We start from the raw sequence: 13364 nt of genomic DNA, 5'->3' as shown, positions 1-13364 counted from the left end.
AACATGGTAGGATTACATATAGGTAAGATGACAGGAATGAGTGTTTCCATCATAAGCCTGCATAAAACAGCATAAAATCTCAAAGACAACATACACGATGACCTGAAGGATATGTGTGTTCATTCAAAGAAAGGTTTTCCTATGGATTAATTAGAGAAAAGTCCATTTCTACTGTGCATTGTCTCTCTTCCTATAAAAAGGTAGTGATTTTTCCTACTCACATTCCTGTGGGTCATAAAACCAGTGATATCAGCATTAGTTGCCATGGGGACCAGGGGGGCCTGGTGTCGTTGCAGATATCCTGGCACCCAGTTTATTGGGTGAGGGGACTGTGACAATTTGTTAATCTAATGAATAACTGATTTGTTAAATCAAATGAAAAATTGTGTGTTTGATTGGTCCAGACGCTACACCTCCTTTGAACCAAAATCTGAGACCGTCCTGCTGAAAATAACCATAGAAACCATCACAGAATAATGGGAATTGTATTGGTTTTAATGGAAACTGTAATGGTCCCTACTGGTAATTGGTCACCTTCTATTGGTGGCTTGTTAAAACCACCAAATCCTAATATATCCCAAAACACACTACAGGAAACCATTTTTAATGATTTTAATGCTTGTAATGTTTGTAATGGTATTTGTAGTGGAATTTCTGTGATGGTTTCTATTGTTTTTTTTTATATCCTTCACTGTATTGAGAAAAAACATCCAAGATGGATGGCATTTTGATTATAAAATTGTTCCCAAAACGTGAAATTTTACCAGTATTTATGTGTGTTATACTGTATATTTATATGGTTATCAACATGAGTATCATGTTATTAGCTTAGCCACATGCTAATCACAACACAGTGGGACTGACTTCTAACTGAATTTGAATTCAATTGAAAGTTTGTTTTATTGAATTTTGTCCAAATTAACAGTTTAGAGAATGTGAACATAGAAAAAATAAATAAATAACAAAGGTAATTTTTTGGCAGTTACATGAATTTGAAAATATTTTTTTCTTGTATTGTTTTCATAAGTTTCTTGTTTTGTGTTCTCATATTCAAAAGGGTTTACAAGTACAGCTTAAGATCTGTTTTACAGAAAATAATATTTTTTTAGTGGACACTGAGTTCAAATGCCTTCTGTTTGCTGATGATCTGAGGGGGTCTACAACAGCATCTGTCTGACAATAGTTGCTAAGATACACTGTAAAAAAAACTGTGACATTTACGGTAAAATACCGGCAGCTGTGGTTGCCAGAACTTCACTGTAAAAAATATGGTAGCAACATTTTAGGTTTTACAAATTTAACTTAAATTCACAATAAAATACCGTATTTCATTAACTGATGTAATGTTAATAAACCAACATATTTAAGTACTAAAATCTGTTTTGAACCATTGAAATGCAATGATAACCACCAAAAACTGGTGGTGATGAGAAAGTCACATGATGAACCAAAGCTCATCACAAACAGCTTTTCTACGACCTGAGGAGGGTAGTTATTATATAGAAGGCGCACACGGTGTCATTCACACAAACCCTAAACTCCATCATGGTGACACACATGAAACTGAAATGATGCAATAAACATTAATTTAACAGCATTAGATGTAAGATTAAACCCTAACGTACACAACTAATAAGAAAAAACAAAGAAGAAGCATGTTATAAAAAAAGAAACATCAAATATGAAGTGTCATGCAGGGAATTCTGGGAGTGTCCATTTACGGTTTTTCACTGTAAATTATACAATGACTTTCTTTTTCACTTCCAAAAACCGTATATTTAACAGTATTTTACTGTAAAATTACATTAAATGTAATTACATTTATTCACCATATATAGTATGAAACTTACTGTTAACCAGTTAACAGGTTTTTACTGTAGCATTTTTACAGTCTTTTACATTTACAGTGTAGGATTGGATCAGTTGTTTGGTGCTTAGTTGGAATTGTTTGGCAATTTTCTTCACTTTGACTTGACAATATATGCAGAATGTTAAAACACCAGGTCAGTGTTATTTTGGTATCATATAGTACTCAATAGCATGAGATACTATAGTTAGATACTATAGTTTTTGTTAATATTTTGAATAATTACTTATTATTGATTATTTAATATGTATTTATTCTTATATTGTAATTTGATATATTTATATATTGTATTTTTTTGTATTTTATTTATTTATTTTCAAGTAGCAGACTTTTTTTTACGGTTTTAGTTTATAATGGCTCTGAAATGAATGTTATTTCACCGCACTCTCAGAAAAAAGGTACAAAAGCCGTCAGTGGGACGGTACCCTTTCAAAAAGTACTAATATGTACCATTTATGTACTAATATGTACACTTTAGGTATTAATATACCTTTAAGGTATTAATATGCATCTTTTAGGGTTAAATAAAGTACAAAAGTACATGCACCTTTTGAAGAGGTACCACCCTAGTAATAGCTTTTGTGCCTTTTTTTCTGAGAGTGTTGATATCTACATCTGCCTTAGATTTACATTGTCAATCAGTGAGATTTACTGCAAAATGAATCATAAACTAATACTATGTTTGAGGAGCTTATTCACAGTGGTTTGCACGCAATGATAGTAATAAATGATCTGTCAGCGATGACCTTTGATTGACAGCATTTAAACCCCCCCTTTTTACTTTACAGAACGTGGAGATGTTTATAGAAACAGAGCATCCATAGCTGTATTAATTTTTTCCAAACTGTGCAAAACGGTTCCTCATTAACTTGTCCGTCTTCAGTCGTGGTGCTCCTCTCAACAGTAATTGAAGCTGTAGTTTGGAGCCAACGAATGGTATCACTGTGTGTGGGATCTTTTAATGGTGGACCAGCTCAAAGCTCCAATGATTTACCCACAATCCTCACCAAAACCATGCGGTATACTGTAGTTTTGGAAACAGCTAGGGTTTTGCATTTTCTGCTTGCAAAAGTCACCGTGTTCTGGATGGTTGCTATGCAGTTGCTAAGGTCTTCTGAGTGCATGCTTGCCTTTGCAAACAGTTGTAACATTTGGATGGTTTGCGTTGGTCGGTGAGATTATAACTAATGATGGGTGAATGTGGGCAGCATTAGCTGCTAGTAAAGATGCTAATCAAACCCTCCGCTCGAGATTTCAACCACAGTCAGCAGAATGAAATCATGCTTGATTACATTATCCTCCTCTTTACAGCTAATCAGTGGGAGTATGGGACATGGTACCATGATACTACTATTTTTTCCCCCATTTATATTTAATAATTTAGACGTTTTATATATATATATATATATATATATATGATTATATATATATAATTTTTTTATTATTATAAATTTTTTTTCCTCTTAGTGTTTATTTTATTATTATGTTTATTTATTTATTTTTTACTTCTTGTTTTAGTTAACTATAGTAATAACATAAAAATAGGGCTCAATGTACTGTTAATATTATTTGAAGGAATTTCCAGGTGTTTTACCTGTAAAAATGAAAATGACAATTTTTGTGTTGTTGTTGTGTTTTAAAGTTAACGGAAATGTCTGTAAAATGAATAGATAATGTCCTGGTAATGAGCTGCCAGTACTGTTTCTGTTATTTTACGTGTTTAATTCTTACAGTGAACCCTAGTATTCAACAAATAGAACCTCAATGTAACTTGTTACCAGTGATGACAGGATTTTCATTCAAATGAATAGGCAGCTGCAGTAAACCGAGTCTAGACATTTCTGCATTGCATAAACAGTCTAATTTTCATACTGGTCTTCTTCTTCCTCAGCTGAATGTGATGGTGAGCAGATGTGACTGAGAGGCCAGTGCTAAAGGTCAGTGTTTACCGGCCCGCAGGTTTGTAATCATTAGCGTCGGAGAGGAGATGTTTAACGTGTAATGAATCTGGCACAGGCCGCCGTCTTCCTCTGACATGCTTTATTCTGTGAACGTGTGCTCGTGTGCCATCCAAACAAACCGCTGACTGCGGCTCGTGATTATGATGAATATTTTATCTTCCTGCCAGTGATGCAAGAGCTTGTGGATGCATTCAATTTGGAGCGTACCAGTGGGACAGGAAGCCCTGTGTGTGTTTGCACTGTCTGTGACATCAAAAACATGCCGGCATCTCATTATTTTCCAAGCTAAAATTGTTTAAAAAATTTTTTTTACAGTATAATCACTCATTTAAACATTCAGGTGCATTACAGGCATGCGTAAAGCCTGTATCATATTTGATATACAAACTTCTAAGACCTGAAAATAATCAATACTACTATAAAACTGTTGCACACAATCTACTCATGCCTTCTGTCCTCTGATTGATAGTTTGGACTTTTTTTAGCAAGTAAAAGTTCTTAAACATTCACCTTCATATTGTGGTTCACGTGTCTTTCTGCTGCAAAATCTTTTCTGATTTTTATGAAAGAAACGTAAGAATGACTTCGATATTGTTACCAATATTTCTAGATGAACACTTACTGGACTGAAGCAACTTAGATTTACTTCATTATCCTGACATCAGTTTTTTAGAAAATCAGTGAGTATCAAATATGATTATCAGGCTTTTTAGGAATGTTTATTTGTTCATCTCTCATCATTTTATTGCATTGCACTGCATTATATTTTTTGAAGCTACAGAGCTTCGCTTGTCAAACTAGAAATTTAAATATCATCTTACTAAGGCATATTGTTGGAGATATAGAGTGACACTGATATTTTCATGCATTAGAATGTATGTAGTTATTTATACTCCTATAAAGATCCCATTGATTTACATTTTTGTTTTTACTTTTTGTCCATGTAAATATCAGCATCTGCAACAAAATGGAATATTCTTGCAGTTTGGGCCTCTGACTAAATGGAGTATTTTTTTCCTCCATATTCTCACTATTTCATACTATTATGAAGCATAAATCCTGATGTATCAAAAATGATGCTCAACAAAAAAAACATGATTTTTTTTTTGGTTAATGATATTTATTCAATAAATTGTTATATTGACTAATATTTCATATACTGTATGTCAGGCTTTACATGGTTAATTGTCATGAAAATAATGGCACAGTACAATCACGATGCATCATAATTGTGATACAATTTTAAGAATAATCGTGTTTTTTCTAAAATAGGCTTTTGCATGCAAAATATAACTTTTTTTTTTCGTGATCCAGATGACCTTGACTCTAGTGTGAAACTCACTGTTACTGCTCTGTGTCAGCCGCTCTCATGCTGCTCCGCCAGACGCCGTCTAAATGGGTTTATCTGCTGCTGGACGCATGTGGCACGAGATCAGAGAAGTGTAAAGTTGCTGTGCCAGAGCCGTGGACATCTCATGATCTCCTGAAGACACAGAAGAGCAAATCAAATGACTCCAGCTCCATATTAAATCAATATTGACTATTTAGCCGTTATAGGTTGGTGTGGCTGACTCTTAACTTTTATAAAGAATATCTCTTTGGATTTGAGACTTTAGTCTTTGCAACTTTACAGATCTTCTTTATGCACCAAGAGCTTGTAACACTCCAAAGAGAAAGGAAAAATTGAAATTGCATCATATGACCCCTTTAATGTTTAGCCATTGTAAAATATAAACTGTATGATGTCACTGTTTTATGCTAATGTTGTACACTCTTAAGTCTTAACAATAAAGGTTATAAAAGTGGGTTTTCACAGTGAAGCCATAGAAGAACCATTTTAGGTTACTCAAAGAACCTTTCAGTGAACAGTTCTTAAAGGTGCAGTATGTGATATTGACAGCTCGCATTTGAAAACGGTACTGCAGTCCAAATTCTAAATATTTGAGAGAATTGTTTCTTCCACTCATCATTCTCAGACTCGGGGGTTGCCAGATTGATTGAGTTTTGAGTTGTTTAATCTGCGTTTTAATATTTCTCTGGTCGTAGAGATTTTTAGTTGAATGCTGAGGCTTTTTAGGTCATGTAGAATATGCGATCTCTGACCCAGTTCGTTTGCCGGCTTCCATGGCTGCAGTATGCTGTGTTTTCCACCAACTGGCAACCCGGAGTGTCGAAATACTACAGTGGGCGGAGTCACACAGACCAAAACAAAAACAGACATTCTGACATGGCTGTGGCGTTTTATGGAGAAAAGCGATATGTGAACTTAGCATGTTTCCTAAACATCTGCAAATATATTATGGTATTTTTATGATTTAGCACAGTCAAGAAATTACATACACCTTTAAAACCATTGTTTTCTTAACGTGAAATACATTTTAATAACCTAAAATAACCTATTTTCTCAATAAAGAACCTTTTGATCAATGGAAAGGTTCCATGGATGCTAAAGGTTTTTTTAAGAGTGAAGGTGATGCGGCCTTTCTAAAGTCTCACAGATTATTGCGATGTTTCTGCAATATAGCAAATAACAATAGAGTTTTTATTCTGTATTTCAGAGCTTGTTCACTTCCTCACATCATCTGCAAAATATTTCCATATGGCGAGGACACGCAAATTTTGTCCCTGCAAACAAAATAATCAAATGCATGAACTTGTGAACACTGAGCACATTGTACCTATTTTTAAAGTCTTAAAATGTTTTTAACTTTGCAGATGTATCCCAAAAAGTACACTTCCTCACATCATCTGCAAAATATTTCCATATGGCGAGGACACGCAAATTTTGTCCCCTGCAAACAAAATAATCAAATGCATGAACTTGTGAACACTGAGCACATTGTACCTATTTTTAAAGTCTTAAAATGTTTTTAACTTTGCAGATGTATCCCAAAAAGTACTGGGATGACAAAAAGAAGAAGTTTTTGAAAGAAAACCAAAAATGTATTTGATCAATAATACAGTAAAAAGAGTAATTTTGTGAAATATTGTCACGATTTAAAACAACTTTTCTATTTTAATACACTACCATTTAAAAGTTTGAGGTCAGTAAGATATTTTGAGAGACATTTATTCAGCAAGGACACATTCAATTGATCAAAAGTGACATTAAAGACAAATTGAATGTAACAAAAGATTTCTATTTCAAATAGACGCTGTTCTGTTGAACTTTCTATTCATTAAAAAAAATCCTGAAAAATAAAATGTATCACATTTTCGACAAAAACAGGAAGCAGCACAACTGTTTGATTATTGATAATAATCATAAATGTTTCTTGAGCAGCAAATCAGCATATTAGAATGATTTCTGAAGGATCATGTGACACTGAAGACTGGAGGAATGATGCTGAAAATTCAGCTTTGATCACAGCAATAAATTACATTTTAAATGATGTTCAAATAAAAAACAGTTATTTTAAATTGTAATAATATTTCACAATATTACTGTTTTTACTGTATTTTTGATCAAATAAATGCATCTTTGGTGAGCAAAAGAGACTTTTCAAAAACATTTAAAAAAATCTTACCGACCCTCAAATATTTGAATAGAAAGTTCATTTATTTTGAAGAATGGTAGCATAAGCAAACTTTTCAAGCAAAACATTTAACAAAAAACCGAAATGTATTGGGTATAATATGCCAAAACTACAGATGTAATGTTGATCATGTAGAGTCAGTATTCTGTATGTTTGTGGTTAGTGGATGATGGAGATGTTAATGTGCTTCTCTGCTTCAGGACACCTGTGTGATCTTGAGCAGAATAATGCTGATGTGTCCAGGTGTTTTATTACTCTAGTATATCATCCTGACGGTGAGACGGTGAGGCTGTGAATGTCCTCATTCTCTGGAGGTCACATCTCACGTTCCTCTGTGTCTGTATGCTTTATAATTGTATTGCATGGGAGAATGAAAAGTTTCCATTATCACAATTGACCAGCATTTAATTGAACACTATTGTTATAGTAGAATCGGACTAATTAAGGCAAACGCTGGCATTATTAAAGCTGGTTAATAGGAGTGGATTCTGTCTGCTGAACAGTACTGTGACAGAAAAGGACAGCAGACCTGGTACAAGGACACTGATATATATATATATATATATATATGGTTTATGAAATGTTTTATGTTGATGTTTTCCCCCCTTTTTTCTCTAATAATTAAAAAATATATATATTTTCTATTTGGACTTAGATTCATTTGTAGCAATTCAGATATCTAGGTAAATTTGGGTTGCACAAAATGACAGTGCTGTTTTATTTATAGGCTCATAAATAGCATATAGAAGAGATATGAGGTGACAGTATGAAGCGTGACACTTAATGTAGCAGTGCAGATTGTATATGTCTAGATGAAGCACCATGCATGTCTGAAACCAGCATTTGACCTTCAAGGTCATTGTGTAACTGAAATAAAGGTAGATGTTAACACAGCATGACACACACACACACACACACACACATGCACACACGCACGCACACACACACACACACACACACACACACACAGGTTTGTTTTTATAGTTTATGGGGACTCTCCATAGGCGTAATGGTTTTTCTACTGTACAGACCGTATATTCTATTGCCCTACACCAACCCTACCCCTAAACCTACCCCTCACAGGAGACTTTCTGCATTTTTAGATTTTCAAAAAAACTCATTCTGAATTATTTATAAGCCTTTTGAATTACGGGGACACTGAAAATGTCCTCATAAATCACCTTCTCGTTGTAATACCTATGTCATACCCATGTTATTATACAAATTTGTGTCCTCATAAACCACATAAACATGCACACACACACACACACACACACACTCACTTTTAATTATATCTGACCTTCTTATGACACATTCACACCCTTAATGTGACACTTTGTGTGTATTTGACCAATGATTTTCATTTTAGGTGTATGAGCTTCACTACCATTCAGAAGTTTCGCTAAGATTTTAAAATGTTTTTAAAAGACTCTTTCGCTCATCAAGGCTGCATTTATTGCATCAAAAATACAGTAAAAATACTGTAAAATTGTGAATAATTATTACAATTTAAAACAACTGTTTTCTAGTTGAATATATTGTAAAATGTAATTTATTCCTGTGATCAAAGCTGTATTTTCAGCATCATTACTCCAGTCTTCAGAGTCACATGATCTTCAGAAATCATTCTGATATGCTGATTTGCTGCTCAAGAAACATTATTATTATTAGTTGTGCTGCTTCATATTTTTGTGGAAACCGTGATACTTTTTTCAAGATACTTTGATGAATAGAAAGATGACAAGAACAATTTAGAACGTTAAGCATTTATTTGAAACGTAAATCTTTTATAACATTATAAATGTCTTTAATGTCACTTTTGAATAATTGAATGTGTGCTTGCTAAATAAAAGTATCAATTTCTTAAAAAAGAAATACAGTAATTAAAAAAACAACTTTTGAACTTTAGTGTTATTTGTACATTTTCATACAGAAATGTACAACTGTATATTTTAGGTTTTATTTATAAATGTATTCATATTCAAATCTATTATATGTTTGGACTTACTGGCCTTTTGCAAATTATACTTTACTTTTGTAACTATATATTCAGGAATATAAAACACAAAATTAACAACTTTGAATTAGTATTATAAACATATTGGAACTTTCTAATCATAATAATTGACATATAATTGACATATTCATTCAGATTTAAAATCAGGAATATCAGCATTAATGAAAGTATGCATGCACATGATAGCATGTCAGTGCTCAAGTGAAATGCTTTCACTCTCTCGGTAGGTGCCGGTCACGCATCGCTTCAGCAGGACCCCCGTGAAAGCACCGGATCGCAGAACGTCACGTGTCTCCGGTGGGCATCAGAGGAGCGCAAACTTCCCGACGATCCAGATGGGAAGAGTGGGAATGCTTTCGCAAGCAGAGGGACCGAAGGACATCACCTGAGACCGATGTTATTCACACGCGCGCGCTTCACGGCAGACGCATGCGGCGCTGCAGGATGCGTGCAGGCGGGATTTGAACGTTTCCAGCGTTGTTGCAATGCGGCGGGGAGGAACCTGATGAGAGAAGGGATCTGGGACGGTGAAGGCTGGGATTCTGCGCTGCTGTATCTGGATCCAGACCTCTAATCGTGCTCTCTCTCCGGTTGCGCATCGCGCGTTTCGGCGCTCATTGAAGCCGCGACGATGACCAGCGCGGACCAGGAGCAGCATCAGGACCGCACCATGACGACGGTCTCCAAGAAATCCATCATCGCCAAGATGTTCAAAGTGCGTAAGAGGAGGGAGATGCTGCTGGCGCAGGTGTGTTTGGTCTGCAGTGTTCTGCTCGTGGCGTGGGGCATGTCGACCATCCTGACCAGGACAGGTGAGTCCAAACAGAACCGGCTTCTGGGTGTCACTCATAGCCCTCAGATGTCCCAGACAGAGCGGCGATCACTATCACAGTGGACAGGTAGAGCAGGGAATTTGACTTTCCAGGGGACATAGACGTTAAATTAGACATGGACAGTTCATGCAAAAAAGAGGAACAGAAATGAAATGCATCCATATGGATACGGATCACTAATCTACCCTTATCGGTTCGGTGAGATTCATAAATGGGAATATTAGTAGCCTATATTAGAAGTGTTCAGTGTCAAAAATATAGCTTTTGATTGACAGTCTAGCCAAAAATAAAAAAATAAAAACACTTAGCTAAGCACTGACAATGGAATTTCTGTCGTAAATTAGAGCCAGAAATTTTAATATTTATTATAAATTAAACTATTAATGCAGTTCTATAGCTATCTTAACAGTGTTAATCAATAAACATATTCTTTTTTGTTGTTGGTTTTGTTTGTCCTTCTTACAATGCATACATCTTTTACAGTATTACTAACTGAACTTATATCACAATTAAAACCAGTAATGGAATTTTTGAATTCTCTTTTTTAAAAATTGTTCTAAACTGAAATTGATTTGAAATTAAACTGAACTGCAATTATATATTTATCTTAAGAGTGTTAGTCAATAAATATATTCCTATTTTGTTCCTTTTGTTTGTCCCTCTTACATACATCCTTTACAGTACTTACTGAATTTCTATCATCAATTATAGAGCCAGCACTGGGATACTTAAATTCCCTTTTTAATATTCATTTCAAATTAAACTATTAATGCAATTCTATATTTATCTTAAAAGTGTTTGTTGATAAACATATTCCTATTTTTTATTTTGTTTGTCCCTCTCACGTACATCCTTTACAGCATTACTAATTGAATTTATAATTAATGAGATCAGTAACCTCCTAGAATTAACTATAAAAAACAAGATTCTTTACAAGTTATTTATTACTTAATCTAAAATATAAACATATTTGAATGTATTAATTGTAAATAATATTATTTATAATTAATATAATATTATATATCATATTATTGTTAATATATTTGATTTTATTTAGAAATAATGAGTTTTTACTGAAAAAATGATTTGATCCCATTATTTCCAAATTATGTTATAAATTTAATTTGCAGTCTTGCACACATACTTCAATACATTTTTGGCATGACATTATACACAAATTATGAAGAATATGAAATGGACAGCTGTCCTTAAATACAAATATGAAATATAGAAATGTGCATCATTGTGTGTAGACATACGAACAGGTGTGTATGTTTCAGGGTCAATGATCTACATAAAATCAGTTCTATAAAATTCATTAGTGGCATTATCCTGCTTGTGGTTTATATGAATCATAATCATAAATGTTTGCCCTGCACATTTTTGGATGTGTATTAACATTTGTGTGCTATGAGATATAATAGAGGCAGATGCACCTGTTCTTATGAGATGCAGCTATAGAGGTGGCTTCACTAGGGCTGTGTCTTCAAACCTAGTGAGCTGCCCATCTAGACTGCATGTGTGCGCATCATATGTGTAGGTAGTCAGCTCATAAGGTTTTGTGTGTGTGTGTGTGTGTGTTGGTGGCGATTCACTCATATGCTGCAGTGTGAGACGGAGACGGTATGTTGGGTCCGTTATGCACACATGGTCAGATTTTAAGTGCACAATTCTCTGGTGATTTGTCTTTTATGGTCAGGCATGTGTGTGAAGTGTGCCGTCTGATTCCTCTGGGGCAAATGAAAGTCACATTCCTCTGGTATCGTGAAACATTGAGCTCAGATCGTGATATGAACTGAACAGCACATGCATATATCACTGAACTGATCAAAAGCTCATGATGCATTATGGGTTTAACTGTCAGGTCATGCATCTTACATAGAACAGAGTAGAATATTCCCCCTATATGATTTTAAAGAAAGGTTTAAATGATTAAAAGTCATAATAGCTTTATTTTATTTAGCTTAATAGCTTTTTATTACTTTAATACTCATTTTCTTAGGTATTTGTCCAATTTGTATTTTTTAGAACAAAGACTATTTACCAGGAAGCATTTACCAGCTTATAACTTGTTTATGAAAGGGGTTTTATTGTTAACTAAAATTAAACTAAAACAGAAACACACACAAACACACACACACACACACACACACACAAACACACACACAATAACAATAATAAATAATAATAAGAAGAACTATAGAAGAATAGTATCCCAATGATACCAAAATAAAATGCGAAGTAACAGATGAGCACTTATTAAAAAAAAATTGAAACGATTTATGGATTCATGATATGAAAGTAACAATGAAAGTAACAAAACAATCAATTCCATTATAAATTCCAAACAATTTGACTGCTTGCTAAATTGTTTGCCACTAATGGAGTGGTGAATGTACGGTGGCTGTGAAGTGCAAAGCAAATCACAATTCTGAAAACAAAATAACAAATTACAAAACGCAAATGCAAGTCTAAAAAACAAAATAACAATTCAGAAAGCACAACAACAATTCAAAAAACATTATAACAAGTCAGAAAACACAATGACAAATTTGAAAACAAAATAAGTCAGAAAGCACAACGACAAATCAGACAATAGTTTGGTAGGTATAGTTTGAGACAGCGGCATTGGTTTGGGATTACTTATAAATTGTAATTTACACAATACGTTATTATTGCATACTGTTTTATAATGTACTACAATACTGAAGTGCAGATAATTGCCACTATTTGCAACAAGTAGTATACTTGTTAGTAGAAATCCTGCTATTTTAACAGTTTAAATAGTATTTACTTCAGTATTGTAGTACATTATAAAACAGTATGCAATAATAACGTATTGAGTGTAAATTATCATTTTAATTATTAAATGGATGCCACCTTATTGGTACAATAAAGCCCTCCCTACACCTACCCTAACCCTACCCCGATACTTTATTTTCAACTTTTTGATTATTTCCTTAATTTTTATTGAAAATAAATGCCTTCACGATGTGATACGAGATTTGAAAAAGGCAGGATCGAACCCGGGTCGATCGCGTCAAAATGCCAACGACTAGCGCTTATCCATCTGCGCCACTGGAGTTGATGGCTTGCTGCCACTTTTAACTAAATGTAAATAGACACTCCGTATTTTTTGATTGACAGATG

At 34.1% G+C, this 13364-nt stretch overlaps 1 protein-coding gene across 1 annotated transcript in view; it reads left to right on the top strand.

The window, feature by feature from the left end:
- Window positions 1–9663: 9663 nt before the first annotated feature.
- The window catches only part of LOC107559124 (sodium/potassium/calcium exchanger 4-like), a 35499-nt gene continuing 31798 nt past the window's right edge, over window positions 9664–13364 (top strand). The window contains exon 1 of the mRNA XM_016242856.1: window positions 9664–10193. Within this exon, the coding sequence (XP_016098342.1) occupies window positions 10013–10193 (181 nt within the window). The 5' untranslated portion in view covers window positions 9664–10012. The remainder of the gene's footprint in view (window positions 10194–13364) is intronic.

The sequence above is a fragment of the Sinocyclocheilus grahami genome, unplaced genomic scaffold (assembly GCF_001515645.1).
Source record: "Sinocyclocheilus grahami isolate Dianchi unplaced genomic scaffold, SAMN03320097.WGS_v1.1 scaffold674.1, whole genome shotgun sequence".
NCBI lineage: Eukaryota > Metazoa > Chordata > Actinopteri > Cypriniformes > Cyprinidae > Sinocyclocheilus > Sinocyclocheilus grahami.
This window is presented reverse-complemented; position numbering and strand designations above follow the sequence as displayed.